Source organism: Halichoerus grypus, chromosome 4 (genome assembly GCF_964656455.1).
Source record: "Halichoerus grypus chromosome 4, mHalGry1.hap1.1, whole genome shotgun sequence".
Lineage (NCBI taxonomy): Eukaryota > Metazoa > Chordata > Mammalia > Carnivora > Phocidae > Halichoerus > Halichoerus grypus.
Window position 1 is genome coordinate 164189178 of NC_135715.1, and position 21947 is coordinate 164211124.

At 39.6% G+C, this 21947-nt stretch overlaps 1 protein-coding gene across 4 annotated transcripts in view; it reads left to right on the forward strand.

Annotated features, from left to right (window-relative positions):
* Window positions 1–21947, forward strand: part of PARD3B (par-3 family cell polarity regulator beta) — a 995854-nt gene that overhangs the window by 882289 nt on the left and 91618 nt on the right. For all 4 annotated transcript variants that reach the window (XM_078071225.1, XM_078071227.1, XM_078071226.1 and 1 more), the window contains one exon: window positions 13522–13654. In XM_078071225.1, the coding sequence (XP_077927351.1) occupies window positions 13522–13654 (133 nt within the window). The remainder of the gene's footprint in view (window positions 1–13521; window positions 13655–21947) is intronic.

Here is a 21947-nt window from a genome sequence, read left to right on the forward strand (position 1 = left end):
TGGTATTAAGCATATGTTTTAATAAATATTTTGTTTGCTCTATTCCCATTAATATTCATAGGGAATGGAGCACTTTGGGTTTTGTGATTTCTAATAAACATTGATGGTGTTACTAGTTTGTACTAAGCATTCAGTATGCTCCATCAAAATGGCAGCTCTAATTAGGTTCCTTGAATTAGCTAATGGATTTTGAGAAAGATGGCTTAGAAAGCTCTTACAGCTGTCCAAGATATTCCTGCCATGGCAGAAAGACAAAAGGCCCCTGGAAGCTACAGACTTCGGAGCTTTAGAAATGCAGCTGACAGTTAAAAAGATAAATTACATTCATATTTTTCCAGTGAAAGTCCTAATACTGAATTAATGTTATTCCTGTAGTGAGCATCCATTAAGAAGCTCATTTTATTATAAGGATGCATTTTGACCATTAGCTCTTTTCTTTGCCCCCTCCCCCCTCCCCACTCTCCTTTTTCTCCCTCCAATTCCCCAGATATTTTGGATATAGTATTAAAAAGCTTCTTTGAAGAAGAGGAGATAATTCCCCTTCTTTTTGTAGTTTATAAATTTAGAAGCTCTCTTAGATATACAGGAACATTCAGTTAAAAAAAAGTCAAGGTAAGTAATAAAGAAATAATATAGTGATTCAATTTAAGCCTTCTGGCTTATATTTTATGTAGAACTTGGGAGGAAAAAAAAGCTTCTAGCTAGTGGGCTTGTTTACACTTGGATAAAAGATGATTTTGTTGTTGAGTAGGAACTATCTCAAAGAAAACGTGATACCTCCTTCTTTCATCTTAATGTAGAATGCGCAAAATAACGCAATGCCATTCAACAAGTTCTTCAGCTTCCCTTCCATTTCTTCCTTTAACAAATGATGAATTGATGACATCTGAATGACTATACTTAATACATCTGCAAATAGGGAGAAAAAAAATTGTTGTTAGTGGAATGAATAGTAATAAAGTTCATGACAAATAGCATAATTCAGGAAAAACATACAGTCACCCACAAGCGTCTTTTAGCTGGATATGTGAATACTCATTAACTCTCTAACTGTGCCCCACATAGCATTTTGCTTTCAGTTTATTCACTTGGAAAACCAATACCTGTTACTTTTTAATCTGAAAAGTTACATTTCTCTAAGAACACAGTAAATCCTTTGGGGGAATGTTTCCTGGGTCGTTAACTCTCAACCATCCAAATTCTGTTTTCCCCCATTTGAGTCTTTGTAGCGCTTCTGTTTTTCTAAGTCCTGCCTGCCTTTTGGCCTTTTTTCTGCTCATTAGTACCTTAACCAAATGAGGGGCTGGGCATGGAATCGAATGTGCAACTTAAGTCAATTAATTGGGGGATTGTTTACAGCTCTGGGAAAACATTCACTGGGAAAGAAACTAAAGTTGTTGGTTTAAATGAGAATTTTCGAAGTCATCTGTAGTGCCTATTTTTCATGTCCTTCCAAACCTATTTCTGCAGCTAATTGAGAGCTGACTAAAATACTGTTGCCAGTAAAGCTTTTGGAACTAGGGAAGACGTAAGAAGGAATAGAGTCAATACAACATATAGGTTACAGATCAGACAGCTGCTTTGCCTCAGTATGTTATAAATAAAACAGGAAAGCATTGTTATATGAAGTGCCGGGGGGGGAAAAAAAGATACTCGATTATTCCCCACACGTGACTTTGCCATGATGGATAAAAGGCGTAATTGACATCATGTTTATTGAAAAAACTAGCAACTGTCATACTGTCGAGAGGCTACTGAAAGCTGGGGGAAGGCATGTTTTTTATTCATTTTCACTGTGGGTTATTTATAGAGTTCAATTGTCAGCAGCATAGTGCCTAATTTCCCCTCTTCTTTGATAGTCGACGACTCATTCACTTTTCAGATCAAGAAGACAGCTACAAATTGCTCCATGGCAGACACTCAGGCACTACCATTACCTCGCCTGAATGGAGCAATGGCTATTTATTAATTAAGATTCTGTGACTACTTTCCCTTAAAGTGCCAGTGAAAATAAAAGTCTTTGTCAACCCATAATGGGTTGGTTTCATTGGCTTTGTTTTGTTTTTTTAACTTTTTGCCCTCTGATTTGGCAGCCAGTGCCCTGTTCCTAATGGGAAATTTATCACTATATTAACAATGCGTCATGCTTCATCACCAGCTAATGTTCCTGGTTAAACAAGAGCTCTCTGGTTTGGGAATGTTCGGTTTTCAAGTTGGAAGAAAGGCACAAAGTCCCATTGCCTTGAAAAAAGTGGCCCTCCAGGCACAGTACCCAACAATCGGGGAAATAGAAATAGAAGATGACTTTTGCCAATGGTTTGGTCAACCATGTAGCTTCAACTCTACACACACCCAAGAAGTGATCGAATATAAGTGAAAGAAATACCCACCGAGGTCAGCTGGTTCCTTTCACAGTGATGAGATGTGGGGTCAGAGACAGTAAGATTCTCCCAGGGTTATCCTGATAGAGAGAATAACTCTGATGATGACTCCTACCCTATTTGAAATCCTCCAGTGATTCCCCATCCATTGTCCCTTCTGGAAAGACTGGCAGGTGGAGCTGTTCAAGTCCTACCAGCTCCGTTTCCCAGAATTTCTCCCCCCACCTTCTACACTTCTGCCGTACCTGACCATGTGCCCTTTCGTGTTGCCATCCCTTGGCACCCGAGTTGCCTTCCACCGGCATACCCAGTCCCCCACTCCTTATCCTTGCTCTCTTTTTCTCCTTCAGGCCTTTCCTGGCCTCCACAAGCAGAGCTAATCACCTCTCCTCTGAGCTACTGCAGGACTTCATTAGCCTTCATGATACTTCCTCAGAATAATTGCCACATTGCACTGTAATTATTTACTTCTATCTCCATCTCCCCCAACAAGACTATGAAATCCCTGAGGGTCGGGTCTGGGTCTTAATCACCATTACATCACCAGGGCCAGGGACACGGCAATATTTAAGATAAATAAATATAAGTTGAAATAAATGTACACATCTGAAAACATTCAGAGGATTATTGGAAAACTTTTATAAAAGTAGTTGATCTAAGTTTGGTACCAATTTATTACTTTCTATTCCCTGCTGAAAAGAAAATCACCATGCTCCTAAAAAACATTTGGAAGAATCTGAACATCTTTTAAAAACAACTGAAACAGTCCATAGGAGATGACAATATACATTGTCTCTATCCCATAAATCCCTCATGTCAGGAGGTCAACATGAGGTTAGAGGGTCACGAGAGCTCACTTTACACCCAGGTAAATGAGAGCTGTGGGATATTCTTGGATCTGACACCCTCTGGGACCTAAGTATATGTTAACTTTTCATGTGGCTCTTTGAAACTGAGAAGCTATTTGGATTGGGTAATTATTATAACCCTATTTAAAATTGCGGAAGAGCTCAGCATTCATGCTTATAGGTGTAAAAGGAACGAAAGGAATTGAGGTAATATCAAAACATGTTCTCAATAAGTTCTTGGACTTAATTGCTTTTATGCTAATCATATCAGAATACTGCATATCGAATTCTATGTTTATGAGCTCGTATGATTTAGCACCATATATGTGATAATTAGGATCTGCCCCACAGTCACATCCGTATGTGACCCATGCGTTCATGGTGGCTGTTTGGACAACTTATTCTATATGCCTTTACTGCGTGTGAAGGGAAGGACTAGCTTACATATCGCATGCATTTAGAAGGTTTTGTCTCCTGACATTTAGTATGAGCTCCTAATCATAATCTTCAGCTGCTTTCAATTGAAAAACGGGTTTTTTAAAAATATTTTTTTCTCTTTGTCACCTTAATTATTTTCTCAACCCCTTCTCTTGGAAGGGGAAAAAAAAAAGTCTTGTAATGTGAGTAAGTAATTACTGTTTTAATCTACTGACACTTGGTTACCACAGCATACAATAGCCTTTCCTGACTGATATTATCCTCTAAAAAAACCCAAAAAACAAAAACAAAACAACTACCGTCCATGCACTAAATCATTTAGAATCTCTAAAATTCTGTAGTCAATTAGGCTTTATTTCCTTATTGTCTGAAAGGAAAGGTCAAGATGTCCAGCTGTCAGGAATCAGTGGCCTTTGATGGCATTCCATGATCCCCTGGGAGAAGACAGACCTTCTATGTTGTTTCCTCTGAGGAGGAACGAATTTCACAGGGGCCTATGGAAGTCCCAAGGTTTTATGGCCTGCAGCCCACAAAGGCTGATTTTTCCCAGAATTGACCCTGAAAGTTTAATCCACATCTAAATGTCAGATATGTATTCCTAAAACTCAGGCTGTGTTTGATTTAAGCCTAGAATGTAATAATTTTATCTTGCAAGTCCTGCAATTATTGGTGAGAATTTCTTTGGGAAGGTGTGTGTGTGTGCGTGCGCATCATTAATTTGCTCAAGTACTGTATAAGCAACAAAAGTTTATTTCTATTTAAGTCATTTTCATCCAACTCAAGAATGTGAATAAGAGTCAAAATAATACAAGTTTTATAGGTTTCTTCCATTTACCTTTTTATCAATGTTTTGCTAATTTTTTTTGGACCATAAAGCTGTTCAAGAAAACTTGTAATGTTTAACGTGGAATCATGTCTCAAGGTTAGTTTCTAGAGCCATTAAAGGAGATGAAAGTTGTATATAGTCAGAATTAACCTTGAAAAACACTTTTGAAGAGTGCTCTATTGGACCCTACCTATAATCTTTCACTGTACCCATCCAACACAGTTTCTTTTAGCACTGCATCAGATGGCTATTCCATTGGTTGAACACCAGCTGAAGTGTTTGGTTCACATATAAGGGGCCAGGTTGTATAAGTCATGCATATCTTAAAACACTGGAATCCTCGGGGCGCCTGGGTGGCTCAGTTGGTTGGGCGTCTGCCTTCGGCTCGGGTCATGATCTCAGGGTCCTGGGATCGAGCCCCACATCGGGCTCCCTGCTCGGCGGGAGGCCTGCTTCTCCCTCTCCTACTCCCCTTTCTTGTGTTTCCTCTCTCGCTGTCTCTCTCTGTGTGTCAAATAAAAAAAAAAAAAATACTGGAATCCTCTTCAGCACAATGTGAAGCAGACAATGAGAGACACTTGGGAACTGACACCAGCTTAGGAAAACCAACTCAGTTCATGTTCCCCACCACATGTTCATTATATGGAAGGGCCAATGGAAACACTATCACTATGTAAATTGCTGTTTGCCCCAGGCCCTCATTTTTGTCTAAGCTTAAAGATTTGGTGCATCAGTTAAATACAGTTAAATGGTACAATGTCCCTATACCTCAGCCATGTAAGAACAGCTGTAACTACTTGAATTATAGTGCAGAGCATGGTTTATTTATCATCTTTAACAGAAGACATAATGGATTCACAGTTCCAAATTGGTCCAAATGTATTTTTCTTCGCATCTATGCATGCTTGTTTTGCAAAGATGTAGAGTAGAAATGAAGGGCTACTTTTTCAGCCCTCCAGCATGAACTTTTCAACCACATTTTAAAATCTTTCTTAAGAAACAAAAATTGCCATATGAAACACTTGATAAATTCCTTCTGTGACCCCCACATACTTTGTGTTGTTAATAAAATTGGCAAAATATTTCAAGACTTTGTGTATCACATGCTTATACATAACTTTGAGTGTGTCCAGTATTTGTGTAAACCACTTAAGGCTCAAAAACACTGCACTGCATTGGAAATATATTAGAATGCTATTCAAAATATGAATAACTCAAATGGGTATTTTGTGACTAATGGCAAAACTGGCTTCTGAAATTTGAACACAGCCAGAAGGTCATTGTACAGTATCAGAATAATGCAATTATGTGTTACGGGCTTCTGATGACGAGTTGAAGCTGTGAATAATGACTTGTGTGTTGTTGAATTGTGGATAACAGTGTCACTCCAAAGAAATTTCCACTTTTGCTAGAAATGGGAGATAGAGAAGCAGAATGTTCTGATTAGAGAGGGGCCTCGCGTTGTCTCAAGTGATAAAGAGCAAAGGTAGAGCAATGCCTTTTATCAGAAAAGGAGATGACATTGATCTGGTGAGATTCTCAGTCACAACAATCAATCACAGGGGAGAAAGTTGTCCTTCATGCATCAGTGATATTACTTTCAACAGTAAATGGTAGCTGCGGTTCGTGGTGTGAGCGGAAATGCCTACCATTATGCAATCAAAAGTGCCAAGGGAAGGGGGCCTTTATTTCCACTAAGGTTTGATTCATTGGGGTCAAGGTCCAGTCCAGGGTTAAGATTTCCAGGACAAATCTTCAAGCTATAGGAGTCGGAAGGTCAGTTCCACCAACCAAGGGATGGAAATACCAAGACGAGGATCTTAAAGGGAACAGATGCTAAAAGCAGAAAACATGTTGAGAAAGACAAAAGGTCAGACTCAGGTTGCCATGGCAAAATCAGGAGCCCAGGTAGGCCAAGTCACATTGTCAGATTGTGGCATCTGGGTCAAAATGCCACAGGCAGCCTCGGGATGGCTGGGGCAAGGACCACATTCCGGATTACAGGCTGAGCTAATACATCATTGCCTCTGGTTTTGTCATTGTCTTTATGACCTTACTTGCTTATCAACCTCTCTGGACCAGTGTTGCAGCCTCTCCACAGGATCCAGGCATAAGGAGTCATTTTTTCTGAGCTCTTAGAAATGTATACAGATGCATACTTTTCAAAGTTATGTATTAGCATAAGCACATTCTTTTTTCCAAATTCTGCCACCAGTTTGCTATGTGACATTAAATATTCTCTTAAGATGTCTGAGCATTGATTCTTTACCTATTAAGTAGTATGTCAGAGATAATTAACAAAAATAGGCCTCAAAATAGAGGAGATTCTGGATGTGAAAATTGTATTTTTCTGTTAATATTATTTACCCTTTCTCTAAACTCGTTACTCTTAACATAGGAATTTTTAGGCAGTTGTGGTAAGCAAAGGGTTCTTAATTTAGAGTCATTGTTTGATCAACAAGATAACTTAAATCTGATAGAAATTAAATGTCTGTATGAGAAAAGGCATACTCTTGTTATTTGGGGAAATTTTCTTGCAAAAATAATTGCAAATGGGGGAAACCATCATACATAGTGATGGTGAATTTGGGAAGAAATTAGAAAGAATTCCCAAATGTTGTTTATGGGTAGTCAGATATGGGTCCCCAAATTTCACTGAACTAAACTGAAAAAAGCCTTACTTGTCAATGTACCTTTGAAAAAATAGGTATCCTTTATAAGAAATTGGGAGCATGGGAAAGATAGGGAAATTTACCTAATCATAATTTTCACTGGATATTTACACTGGATAATTTTCAGAACTATTCAGGACTAAAATATCACTTGAAGAATTCTATGGCATTAAGCCCCATTAAAAGCCACTGTTTATTATTAAATCTCCTTTAGTATATATGGGCACACTATATAAGTGTATGTTCATTGTAGAATATTAAATCTGTAGAGTATTAGTATAAGTGCTGTTGGGCTATAGTTTCCACAAATCTTCAAAATGCTTTTGAATTAATGATCCTGAGTGCATTTATAAGAATCTCCCAAATGTTTCATTTGACACAAATCTTTATCACCAACAAAAAATAAGTAACAGTTGTGTCCATGACTATCTGAATTCAAGGGAATATTCTTTTCTAGAACCTAGTTTGGGATTTAAAGTAAAATGATATTGCATATAGACAGTCAGGTTTTATTATATTTATATCATCAAGAGTGTGAATGCCACAGAATCTCAGGTACTTTGGGGACTGTGTTCATACTTTGAAAAAAATATACATATGCCCTGTTTTCTAAGGCAAAACTATGGTACTACTAAATTTGAAGTTGAAAACTGATGATTTTTCAGTCCTTAAATGCAAAAAGACAAAATGAGCAACCTTTCCCATTGCCAAGGGGGGGGGGGGTGGGTGAGGGGGAATGGGAAAAGAATAGCATCTTGGCATTCTTAAAAGGGTATAAAGGTGTTTCCCTTTGCACCGTATTTTTTGGGAAACTAATTCTTTTCAAGAAAACTTTTAAAATTCCACCTTATTGCAAGTATAGAAAGATTAACACCATATCTACGTAACTAAAATTTTTTTATGGTAAGCATCAAAATAACATTTTTACAGTAACTTCATACACAGTTAAAGACTCTATCAAACCCCAAACTCAAAAACACTCCCTAGTGTACTGATCATTGTTCACATGCATTCATCTAATTTAAATCATTTTATTCAGTGAGTTTGTAAGGATTATCACATCGAGGTAGGAACATTCCTGTTAAGGTTCCATTCTATGAAGACTGTTTTCTTAACCACATCACCAATTCTGGACCCCAGGATGGTACCTACAAATGAGGGCTGTACTCTGTAGTCAAACACGTCTTCTTTAAAATGGAGAACCATATGTCTTGAGGCTCTCTGAAAATGACACAGCTTTTTGGAATTAGTTATATACAATTTACTCATAGGGTGCATGTATTTACATGCGTGCCTGCTTAAGCATACACACAAAGTCATTGCAGATTAATTCGCAAGTCCAGCAATGGTTCATTGCCAGTGATCAACGCCCTCTCGTGCAGTCAGTGGTGAATTTTACCAGGAGCAGCCCTGGATGCCTCTCAGTCCTGGTCTTGCTCCAGAGTTTCACTTTCATGTGGGATGTCTGTCTTATGTTGATTCTCTTTTGCGCCCCATTCATTTTTATACCACTTTCCCACATAAGCCTGTTAGAGATGTAATATTAATTACCCAGAAATCTCAGTCTGCAGTTGTTCCAACATCATTCTTTAATGAATACAGACTTCATTGCATGTATTTCTATTACTTTAGCTACTTCGATTTCTATTTTTATTGCAAAGTTCTGTGCAAATAAAAGAATATCAAACGGCATGGCTATAAATGTGTTCTGCTAAATTCCCTCTGCCTTGAAATGCCTGTGAACTTCTGCTACAAAATGCCTGCTGCATTTTAATGCCTTTCTTGCAAGGCAACGTGATATGGTAGAAATCACACTGGTCCTGAAGTCACACAACCCCTGGTCCACCATTCACCAACTGTGCTACTTAATTTCTTTGAGCCTCGGTGCCGGCATCTGCGAAATGTCACTAACTGTGTTAGCTTCACAAATTTGATTGAGGATTAAATGAGATGAACTATGTAAAGCATAAATACTAACTTAGGGCATCATGGGAGCTTAATACATGTTAGTTTCTTTTCTCCAGCCTGCAGCAATAATGGAAGGAGACCATGGCATACACAAACAAACACTCATTTTAAAATGTACTTCAATTGAGGCGCCCTTGGGTGGCTCAGTCAGTTAAGTGTTTGCCTTCAGCTCAGGTCATGATCTTGGGATCCTGGGATCAAGCCCCGCATCAGACTCTCTGCTCAGTGGGGAGTCTGCTTCTCTCTCTCTCTCCCCCTCCCCGTCACTCGTTCTCTCTCTCAAGTTAATCAAATCTTTAAAAATAAATAAATAAAATATACTTCAATTGAGGTCACTGTAAACTAGAAGAATATAAAGAAGAGGAAGAATAAGGTTAGATCTCAAAGTAGCAGATAATGCCTTACTGCAATGTTTATTGCATATGGAAATGTATTACTATAGGTTTACTGCATATGGGAATATATTACTATGACGAAAAGGACATGGTTTCTGAACTCCTTTAAACTCTGTCCAGCTCGGAAATGTAGTAAGAAGAGCCTGTTTAACTATACATCTACCTTTAAAGGCATAAGCAGTATCATTTACAAGAAGTCACTACAATATAAATCTGTTTTTTTATACTTTTTGAATTAATTTTACATAAAATTTCAGCACATTGAAAGAGTAGGAGGGGCGCTAACCATCTACATATGAATACAGGTGGAATAGGAATTTTTGTAAGAATGGCCAACCTTTACTTCATCCAGTGAACAAATAATACAGAAAGCCTGATTTTCAAAGTAGGAACTTAGAGTTAGGGTTATTGATACTTTGACTGATTTTATATGGTTGCAAGGCTATTTGAGTGACATCATAATCCGATGAAACTTCTGAAGCTTCTAAGGAATCTTTTGGCAGATTGGTAGTGGCTTTCTGAAGTTCTGGGTTGAGAAGGATTCTAAGGCCATGTCTAGGCTCATCAGGAAAGAATGCTGTAATTGATTACCTAGGTCTGCTCTGGGCAGGAAGTGGAGGGAGTAACAGCCTGTATGAATATGTTTGTTATATAAGTGGTCCATAAATAAGAGCTATTATAATTATTGCTGTTGTTATGACAAAGGTGTTTTTATGTTCCTCTTCAAATTTCTACATCTTCAACACAAAATGGGATCCAGTTAACTGCTTCGGTCACAATAGCTGTGCATATCATTTTTACTGACTTCCTGGTAAGTGTGTGAGTATTATCTGCAGAGAAGAGCTGAAAAATGAAATCAGAATTTGCTCATTATTAAACACTTAATATAATTAAGGGGAAAATCTGATATAGTTACTAAGGGCAGGATGAGGGCTGGAGAGAAAAAAAAAGAGATAAGAGTGAGATGCAGTCCTGGGTCCTTATGAAAGGTTTGCACCATGTCCCACATCTTCTTTAAAATACTCACACAAGGGAGAAGATACAGCATGTTTTGCACTTAGATGGTCCATGACTTTCTAGACTTTTTTCCTGTTTTTTTTCTCTGAGGCCAGATTTCTTTTCTGAGTAAATAGTCATGTTCCTTTCAGCCATAGGGGATTTTTCTGAATCCTAAACAGCTGATTTTGTATTCTTGCCCCATTCCCTCTATTTGAGTACTAAAATCTGATCGAACCCATATTTTTAAATGTATGTATTTGTAGGCATATGGAAGAATAGTTTATAGTCTGAGTATGATTTTTTTTTTCACCACAAATGTAGGAAACTTGTGGAGAGTTTTAAAATAGTGCCTTATCGGTTTTTTTTTTTTTTTCTTTTATTAGTGATGACTTCATTCCGCTTGAATTCAGTGCTTCAGTTTCTTTGGGTAAACTAATAGATTATGTATGCAATGTTTGCACAGTGTTGATTGAACTCATCTGGCGAGCTCGAGCCTGGCGCACACATCACGTCATCAGCAGAAGCCCGTGCACTACGTTCAGGCGCCACGGGCGGCTCACAGTCCTCAAGAGGAAGGGCCTCTGGTCCGCAGAGCGCTGGGCTGCCCCGCCTGCCATCCCGGGGTTCAGAAAAGCGTGTCGGACCTTCCATTATTTTTCTTATTGTTGTCTTTTTCAAATGCTCAAAAACTTCTTTTTTTTTTTATTTGAGTAGAGATGTTACCTTAGTTTCAGGGGTACAGCATAGTGATTCAACAACTCTATGTTGTGCCGTGCCCGCCCACAAATGTGGCTCCCATCTGTCACCATGCAATGCTATTCCAGTACCGTCGACTATGTTCCCTATGCTGTGCCCTTCATCCCCGTGACTTCTTCATTCCATAACTGGAAGCCTCTACCTCCCAGTCCCCTTCACCCATTTTGCCCCTCTCTCAACTCCCTCTCCTCTGGCAACCACCGGAATGTTCTTTGTATTTATAGGTCTGATTCTGCTTTTTTGCTTGAAAAACTTTTACTTTAAGAAAAGCCTAGTAAAAAAACAGAACTGTCTTGAGAGTTTTTAAGTCATATTGGAGGAAAATAAAGATATGTGATCCCCAAGGGTTGGTCTTTTGTTAATAAAAGGCATCGGCTGCTGAGTGTCTGTAGAATGTGTAGGAAGCCCAGAACCCTGTGCTAACTTTGTAGCGATGTTGTAAGACATCACCAGTTAACTTACAATCTAGTTGGGGAAGAATGCTTTTCCTCCAAAAGATGTTCACTCACCATTTTCTTTTTAGAGTTTACAAGTCTAATTTCAAAAATTTACACCAAATAGTAGATGACTTCTTTCTGCCGCTTTCAGATATCTCCTTTAATGTGAAGTCTCATTTAAACTAAAACTCCACTCTAATATGGGGGGACCTTTTGGCATGCACAGCTCTTCACAAGGGGTCCTTTTCTCCCCTTCTCAGCCTCGCCTGTCCCTCTTCGCTGTCCCCTCCCCTCTACCCTATCTACCGGAGCAGTGGTCCTTGCCTACCCATCAAACACAAGTGTCCGTATGATTAACCCGTTGCTATGAGTTGAGTTCAAGTACCCGAATTTGCAGGTGATCTACTTCTGTCATTGATTAGAGTAAATTCAAAATATCCCTGAAATCACCAGCACTATTTGCATTCTAACTTGCTCCCTAAATGAGAAAGGGAAGGGAACATGTGTTGCCTGAGATGTGTGTGAGCCAGGACAGAAGAAGCTGAGGATCACTGCTTGCCCACATGGACTTATTTGCGTTGGTTCCCCCAAAGCGAGATGCTTTCTCATTGCTGTCCTTTGTATTGTCCTTCTCTCTACCTGAAATTTCCTCATCTCGCTTGTCCAGCTGTTGAACACCTATATATCTTTCAAGACTCAGCTAATGTGTCACCTCCTCCATGGAGCTTTCCATAATCTTATTCCATGGCCCTGCTCTCCCCCTGTCAGTTTAAGCGGTCTTTGTCCCCATGGTCCCTTATTAGACTGCTGTTGTAGCACCTGGATTGTAGCCTTCTATATGCCTTTCGGTCCCCTCCCTCCCAGACCATGTGCTTTTTCCAGACAAGGACTATGAACTGTTTGTCTTCACTTTCCTAAATCTTAACATAAGATCTGGCACAATAGGACACTCAGTTGTGTCTCAGATGAACCAAAGAAGTTGAATGGTTATTGAAATGTGCCTAGCATTCTCCTCTTATTTCCTGGCCCTGAATTGTATCCCATGATGTCGGTTCTGTTGAAATGTTCGTGACAAATCCAAGCTAAAATGGAGCCACTGGCTGACCAGTTTGGGGTTGCACAGATGAGTCACTGGAGAAACTGTAATTCCTGAGAAAGAAGTGACTAAAGTAGAGAGAGGAGAATCTTGGACAAGTAACGAAGATGGCACATCCTACTATCACCCGTTTTTTTGTGTGTTTTTTTTTTTAACTTTTATTTTTACTTCTTGATGTGGCTTCTGCCTTCTTCGCTTTCCCCATACCCTGTGGGCCCGAATGCTGACATGTATGCAACCCCCCACTCCAGAAATCCATCAGTGTCACTGACATGAAGAATGGCACACGCCAACTCGGTGCCACGTCCCCTCTTCAGGTCAAACAACTGGTCTCAAATTGGCAACTTCTTATTGGAGAAAATGAAATAACTGCATTAAAATTTAAACAAACTCTATGGAGATGATTGTAAGAAAAAAGGGATGGCTCTTTTAATTGCTCTAAAAGTCAGGACCTTATCTTACCTTTTCACTCAAAAGGCATTTATTAATCCCAAGTCAGATGTTTTGGCCCTTAGAGCTAAATGTATTTACATAAAGACCGTTTTTTGTTCACTTTTATTACTGATTTTACGGTTTTCCTAGCATATTTGAATTACATTATTGAATCTTCCACATTTAGATGTCAGCTCCTTTAATAAGATCAAAAAGTGACTTTCCAGGATGATGTACACTGTGTGACTGTGTTTGTTTGATTATGTCCTGCAGTGGCCGGCCTGCAAGTGGGAGCACGGACCGCATCCAGAAGTTGCGGAAAGAGTATTATCAGGCCCGGAGGGAAGGATTCACCTTGTATGAGGACGATGAGGGAAGAGCGAGGCTAGATTACGACCTTCACTGGGTAAGCTTGGGCCTCATTCTAATCATTGAATTCATCTCAACTGAGATAGTTTCTAGCAGAAGAACATGGCTAAGAATGTTCTAGACATACCAAGTTCTATTTAGGTTACTTGAGTTTCATGGATATGAATGTTACCCAAACCACAGCCATCTTGTTCCACAGAAGTTGTTTACATAAATCAAACCACACTAATGCACAGTAGTTTATTTTAATTGCTTTCATATTTACTCTCTGTTGGACTTGTATACCAACGTGTTAGGGTGGAGCAGATGGTCGATATTTTAAAGAGGACACAGAATCTACTGAGCCTTAATCCTTGCCTCCCATCGCTTGGGTTTCAGAATCTGGGCAAGCATTAACAGACCATGCAACACAAGCCATGGGTTTCCTTTGGGAAAGGATATTAGAAGTAAATTTCAGAATGGTCATCTTCGGAGACATCAGTTGTGTGTATATCGCACCTGAATAATTCCCATTTTGCCGATCTTACCAGTACGCTAAGAGAAGTTTATTTTGGGATAAGAACAGTTTTTGTATTAGAGGGTTCTCTTTGCCAAATCCTTCAACATTTGCGAGCAGAAAAGAATACTGTGACCTCTAAAGAGAGATTCTGTGGGTTTTTCCAGGATGGCATGATTCATTCTCTTGTCTTTTTCAAGTAGGCATGGCTGTACCAACAAAATACACTTAACTTTTGAGCATCCACAAAAATACCAGAGGAGAGTACTTAGAGTTGCATTAAAGTACATCACATACTTAGAGTAGGTGCCTACCACTGAGTTGGTGTTCAGTAAATCTTGGCTCTCGTTACTCACATTATTGGAGCAGAGCTGTCCATGGTAATAATGATGTCCTTGCAGTGAGGGCAGCTCTCACTCACCATCTTGGATGGTTACTGCCTCCTACTATCGTTTTTTAGTGCTGCTTTGAGAACCACCTAAGGAACTCTCTTATCCCTGGTGGCCACTAAAGACACCAGCTCTTGTGAAGGACAAATCTATTAAAGGAGAGTTTCCTTTCCTGATTTTCGCACTCATGTTCATGCTCATGAAGTCAGGGTTGGGAGAGTAGAGTCCAGCAACCAAGTGGATGCCTTCTGTTTCTCACTTCGGTGCTGTGGCACCTCGCACTTTTAGGCTAGTGTTTGAAAGCCAGCTGCAGTACCCACCACGGGCATGCAGAGCCCCTGAAACTCCTCGGCTCGGTAGATTCTTCCTGGCACAATAGAATTTAATCAGAAATGCGAAGTAAGGATTGGCGGTCTCCAGCCAAATGGCTCTGGCCTCTTCCAGAGATAGGCATTTTGTAACTGCAGACCAGAACAAATAGCTTTTTGTTGGTTTTATTACAGATGTTAGGATTAAACAGAATGGCATTTATAGTGATGGGGAAGCTGGTCGCTTAGACTCTCAGTAACGGAAGAGAAAGATTTCCACAGAATAACAATTTAGATAACAATTCACTTCATTTTAAACTTAATTGAGATCAACATATTAACTTTGATGAGAGACTGTATACATAAGGCTCTGCTCCCTCTACCAAACAAACAAGCAATCAAATAAAGGGAAGCTGTTTCCACCATAACCAAAACAGACCACCATGTGCAGGGCATTGAAAAGTCCTCCATCTCAACATCACCATGAACTCCTGTGAGCAAAATAAGACAAGTAATTTTAGATTAAGCAGTCCTGGTTGTTTTGACTTTATTTTATGTGATCTCCTTAAATCAAGGGGAAAGGCTGAAAATGCTTAACCTTCATGAGACTGAAAGTTTTCCCTGACCCTCTCCAAACCTGAAATAGATAACCCATATACTCAGGTCCTCTCTATCTTAAAGATTCTATCTTTATTCCAAGCAAATGTAGAACCAGACAATCTAGTGAGTAAAGAAGTATCTCTGTTTTAATTTGTGTTTCCCATGCTCAAGTGTATCAAGCATTGCCAAAAGTGACTGATTTTACGTTTCCCAGATGAGCGGGGACTAAGGCTTCCCAAACGGATGCTTGCAAAATGCACTGTCATAAACGACTAGTGCTCTTTGTGATCGCCTGAGATACTCCAAACCAGGGATGAGAATCTCAGCATCCTTTCCCCACCTCTCCGCAAGCCAAGGAAAAATACTAGTATTTTTTGCCCAGCGCAGGCCTGAGAAATTACACTGTTGTCTTGCTACTTTTGGATAGACCTAGGAAAGCAAGTTTAGAAAGTTAACATTTCATACCTACCAGTCAGCCAGACCTAACAAGGCAGCTTTTATTGAGACTGTGGTTCCTAATCAGTCTGGTCTTCAGCATCATGGAGGGTGCTTGTTAAAATTGGATCACCAGCCCATGAAAGAGAGGGGTGGGGCCCAAGGGAGGGCTTCCAGGTGCTTCTCCATGTGGTTATCAAGGTTTCGGACCCACGATTCTAAAAATAGGACATTGATTCCAATCACTGCAGTAATAAGCAAAGTAGTTCAACTTCTCTAACAAAATCATTACATGGGTCAGCATCATCAAAAACCACTTTCAGGACTCAGAACTTCCCAGGCCTAGTACTTCAGCTGTAGAGGCCTACAAATATTCCCTGGAGTCACTAGACTGGGAAACTTCCAAACTGTCAAGAAGGAAATTAGGAAGATAAGTTACCTAAGAACTACTTTTAAGAGACCAGACAGAATAAAAGTAGGCTCACAGAAGTCTCCAAAGCCAAAATTAGTAAAGCAATCACTGGAAGGATTACTAAGATCTATGAATATTTTAAAATATATTGTCAGTGGGACTAATAATTCTTTCTTTGGCTTGCCTCGGGCTTTCTGATTTTCCCAGGCTATCCTGCAGGCAGTTCTCTGTCCGGCAGCTCGGAGCTAAAGGCTTTTCCCACTGCTCTCTTGGGTTCTCACTTGCTCCCACAGCACTTGCTTCTCCCTGTCTTTTCTCTATGGCTCTGATCTAATTTTAACATAGGCCAGGTGTCAATCCAAGAATATAGTATTATCGCTACCTTGGAGGCACTCACAGTCTAGCCAGGAATACAGACATCTGAGGCAAAATGAAGAAAAAAGGACAATAATATATGTAAGAAATTCTGTAGTATAGAGAGGTCTTAGCTTCTCAATGAGCTTAGCAATAGCATTTCATTCCACTGGAGGCAAGGGTGTGCAGCCAGGACTGCGGGGGACTCTATAGTGATCATTTAGGACTTGCCTCAGCGGACAGATTTGGTTCCTTTTGTCGGAGATTCGGTGGTTTTCTTTTTCCCAAAGGAGACTCTGATTTATTCACTTCATGTGTGTTAAAATAAATGAACACACACAGATTGCAAGGTTTGTAAATATGGACATGAGACCTTAAGAATCTTTTCAGCCAGCCTGTTCTGTAGCTGTTTTCCCATGGAGGCTTTGAAAAGCTGTAAAGAACAAGTTGAGAGAATTTCAATGGCGGGAAGTGAAATGGCCTGGAGAGCTTTTATAGGCCCAATTAAGTAAGCAAGATATGCTAGCTGTGAAGTGTTAATATTTGCCAAAAGAAAACATAATACCCGTTATCTCCCGGTATGTTATTTTCTGTAAAAACTTGTTAAGACGATCACAGTCCTCTGGCAACAGGCTGGGGTATTTTTTATTAACAGATAAAGATGAGCTGCTTATTTAATGGCAGCATGAAGATCCTGTAAGTAATTTCAGAAATGGGATGGCTCCAGAGTTTTCTAAAAATATCAGTACCTTTATTATTGTCTTTTTTCAAGAGCTGTGTGGCATATACCATACGCTTCCTCCTCTTTTTAACTCTCTGGCTAAATTAGAACTTTTATCTGTGAAAGGGGTTTATAGACACATAGATGGGAAGGAGGTACTGGAATTTCCTGCTGTCATAGAATACATGGTAGTGTATCTTTCTGGCAAAGGGGATTGGTTCAGGTGATGGTTGGGTGAATAAATGAAAACACTCTGAAAGATTTGCTCACCCTATTATGAAGATGGCCTAGGAGCCAACTTGAAGAAACATGGTTGGCAGCTATCTAGACAAGAAAGACACATCTGGTGAATTCTGCAGTCAGAGGAAAGAGAGAGCAAGATGCTGAGGTCATGCTAACCATCTTAGGAAAGGGATTTAAGATGGAATGCTTTATCGCCACACAAGTGTAAAAACTATCAGAAGGTTATTTTCTAAATATGAGGGATAAGAGAAATGAGCTCCTGCTGTCAGTGGTCCAACACCAGAATTGAGTTGTCTGTATTTCCCCTCTCTGCACCTTAAAGACATCTGAAAAAAAAAAAAAACAACAACAACAAAGGACACTGATGAAAACTTCTAGATTAGTCAATGGCTCTTAAGTCACAAAAGAACAGAAATCTAACTCAAACTGCCCTAAGCAAAAAGGGAAATTTTGTTGGCCTGTATAACTTTCAAATCCATAGGTGTATCTGACTTCAGGCAAAGATGGATCCAGCTCCATCATTATTCCCTTTGTTAGCACCATTCTCAGGGAGTTCCCTCATATGGTGGTGAGACTAGTGGCAGCTCCAACCCAACACCTTTATAAAAGGAGATTGTCTCACGCCCCAGTACATCCAGGAAGTCTTAGAACTGATGTTTGATGCAGTGCTGAATGGCTTCTTGACTCAGCCTGGGTCACATGCCCACTTCTGAACTCCCTTGGCCAGAAAGATGCAGCATTTTACTGGCCAGAACTAGGTCACAAGGTCACCCTGGAACCAGAAAGTAGGATCAGGCCTACACAAATCCCATGAATGAGTCTAGATGAAGAGGTAGTCCCCATAGGAAGATCAAAGTGCTAATTAACAGGGGAAGGGAAAATGGATGTCGGGCACGATTCAGAGTTGTCTACTATAACTTCTGGTTTTAATAACAATATAAACTCTCTTCATCTTAGAGTTTTAAGGAAAGAAAAAGAAAAGACCTTTCCCTTCATGTATTTTCCTCTTTATCATTAGAAAGAGCAGACCTATTATCAATCTTAAATTTGCTGCCATTATTGGTAAAAGGAGAAAGATTTATTTTTGTCTGCTGGTCCCGGATCTTTAAGCTATCCCAGGAACCCAGATGGCTTTACTGCGTTATTCATGAGAAATTACCAGACCTCTGGCTACTTATTTAGAGGGGCAAGTGACATTTTGATTCACCCCAGACCTAGGAATTTGCCCCGGAGGGAGGCAACAGAATTCTTTGAAAGGACTAAAAGTGACTTTCTTTGGGTAGAATTGCTCTATATATAGCCTCATGGATTGTTGTTTTGTGATAAGAATATAGTCTATATACATATGTCAAATCATTATGTCGTATACCTAAAACTAATACAATGTTATATGTCGATTATATCATAATTTTTAAAGAAAGGATATATTCTAAAAACCTTCAAAAGATGGAATGAGATAAAGAATTAGAGCCATCAAATGTATGCATCTAGTAACTATCGTAATTTAGCTTCTACCATAGGACGACCAACCCCTTCTCAGTTGACGAGCCCTCATTAGCTCCATAAACAGTTCCTTCCCAGTGTGTCCTTCCATCAACAGATTAGTTCCCTGATTTCCTAAAACAACTGAACTGAGGAGTGGAAGAGGTACTAAGGCAGAGAAAAGAGAAGAACACACATCATGCTTATGAATTAGGTAGATATTAGAAGGGCATGAGGTTTGATCAACTTGATGTTGGTGAAACATCAAATACCAGCTGAGTGAAAATTTGAGGAAAAAAGAGGACAAAATAAATTGAAGATTTTTGGGGGGTTGATAGTTTTAGTCCTTTATATTTCAATGTGGCTTTCATGGGAACATGTTGACATATTAGCTATATGGGGGATCATATCAGTGAATGTCTAGCTTTTAAACGTGGTATAAATCATTTTGAAAGAAGGCAACATGTTTATAGGCAATCCCCAAAATTGAAATAAACTGTGTTTCAGAAACCATTTAGAAATTGGCAATTTGGCACTGGGAATGGTTTTCCCATGGGGGAAAAAATGATTGGTTGTTAGGGTCCCAAGCCAGTCTGCAAAAGCCCACTACAGTCCAATAACCTGGTGCTAATCAGACAATAACCAAGGAGCCCAGGAGCAGGGGGCCATCTGAGCCAAGGAGAAGAGAAGGAAATACCTTTCTTCCCTCTTTCCTGGATACACCTTTGAGATGTTCTCTAGTCCCTTCTGATCTGCCAGTCTTTAGGAGCGTCTCCCCAGGTTTCCTGACCTTTAATCCCCCCTACTCCCCATCATGGCACCCCGCTTAGACCTACCTTTTCCCCGAGAGTGTTCAGAAATCCCGAGTTCTCTCTCTGCCCCATCCCCTCCTCCCTCAAAGTTCCCTTTCTTTCAGTTCATCTCAGCTACACTTTTGGGGGGTGAGGGGTGCAAATAATCTACCCCATAAAAGCTCTTAACATTGCAGTCCTTCGAAACCCACTGATGTCCTGAATTTTACACCTACTAATATAGCAGGTATGAGAAGCATTTTAGCATGATGTGTGAGAGCACGGACCCTGAAATCAGATTGCCTAGGTTCACATCCAGGCTAGATCACTTACTAACTGGGTACATTTGGGCTATTTATTTCACCTCTCAGTCTTTTTTAAAACTAGGATAATCATTCTTACAGATCTCATATAAATATTGTGGCGATTAAATGATTATTCCATGTAAAGCACTTAGAATGGAGTCTGGCATGTAGTAAGCGTTCCAACGAATGTGAGGGTTTTCTAAATGGTGCACATACTGAGGTTTTTAGAAATCATATATTCCATTAGCCAAACACCCATTCTATCTCAGTCATTACTGGAGCTTAACCTCTTCTGTTATTCCAGAGTCCTGGGACATTATACAACACACAAAGCATTTGGGAGGGAGGCCTTCCGGTCATGCACACTCTGGTTACCACTGAGGTACCCACAGTCCCTTCAGGTGGTGACTGTCGGGCCTCCTTGTAAGACACTTTTGGCAAAGTCCGTTGGTCAAAAGGTCAATAACTATTTCCCTCTCTCCTGCACGCAAACTTTTTCTTCAAAAGGGCACTCCTTTCATCCCTGACCCTGGGGGCACACCTAATCTCTTTAATGAGCTTATGCTAAAATCAAAGACCAAAGACCAGAAGAAAGAGGCTTCTGCTTTCAGCTCTGCAAGAACCCTGAAGCAAAGAAATACCAGGGTCTAGTTAATTACTTAAAATAGGAGGCACAGGGGAATACAAAGAGAATATATGCAAATTATTTACTCAATAAATCAGGCTACAGCCTGATTAAGAACAAAAATGACATCACTTACTCAGTTCTGACTCTCACAGATATGTGTGAACACCTTATATGAATTATTCCAGGCAACAAATCCATGAGGTAGGTATTTTTAGTCCTGTTTTACAGATGAGAAAATTAAGGTTTTAAGACTCTGCACCATAGTCACACAATCATTAGCAAAGCTGATATTCTAACCTGGGCTCGCAACTCCTGGTGGAAAGAGAAGGAAAGGAGCATTGCTGTGGCAGCTGTTTACTTTTTTTTACATGAAACGTTTGAAAGAAAGGGAAACTCTGAGTATTTGTTTATAAGCACCATACAAACTTTGCCTCTGTGGAACTACTCTTTAATTAGCATTCTGACATTTTTTTTTTTAACCCAATAGTAAACACTATGAGTTCTCTGTGAAAGTCAAAATGAAATCATTCTTTTTTTTTTGCTATAATCAAATAAGCTAGCCTATCTCTGGCTTAAACCCAACACTGAATACCAAGAAGCAGAAAAAGAAAGTTCAAAACCACATTATTTTTCCATAATATGTCAAATAACCCTATGCTCTACTTACATTAGAGTGAAAACAAGAACTCTTTCTGCTTCTAATGAACAATTAATTCCAGCTCAGGATGTCGAGTTTAGAATAGGTTAAGTTCCCCCAAACCACAGCCGTTTGTGTTGGATCATGGTTAAAACCCAAAATTCCAACTTCTACAGTAATCACATTCTTTTCTTCTACTGCAATGGGAGAAATGACCATTTTATGTAATATAGGAAAAACCATAGCAGAAACTCCTATGAATTCCAGATTTCCTAAATGGTTCTCAAAGCTGTTTAAAATCAGTTGGATATGTTTTATTTTAGCAGACCTCAAAAATCCTGAAATTAAGTTTGGGTACCAAATTTTTTTAAATGAAGATGTTTGGAGTGGAAGATATGGAACTCCATTTAACTGGCATTCACAACACATGTATCACTTAACCTGGATGACAATTAAAACCCCACATGAGCCATGTTTGTGTTCGGATCCCGGAGCCCAGAACGTTCCCCTCGCACAGGTTCCGGGGTAA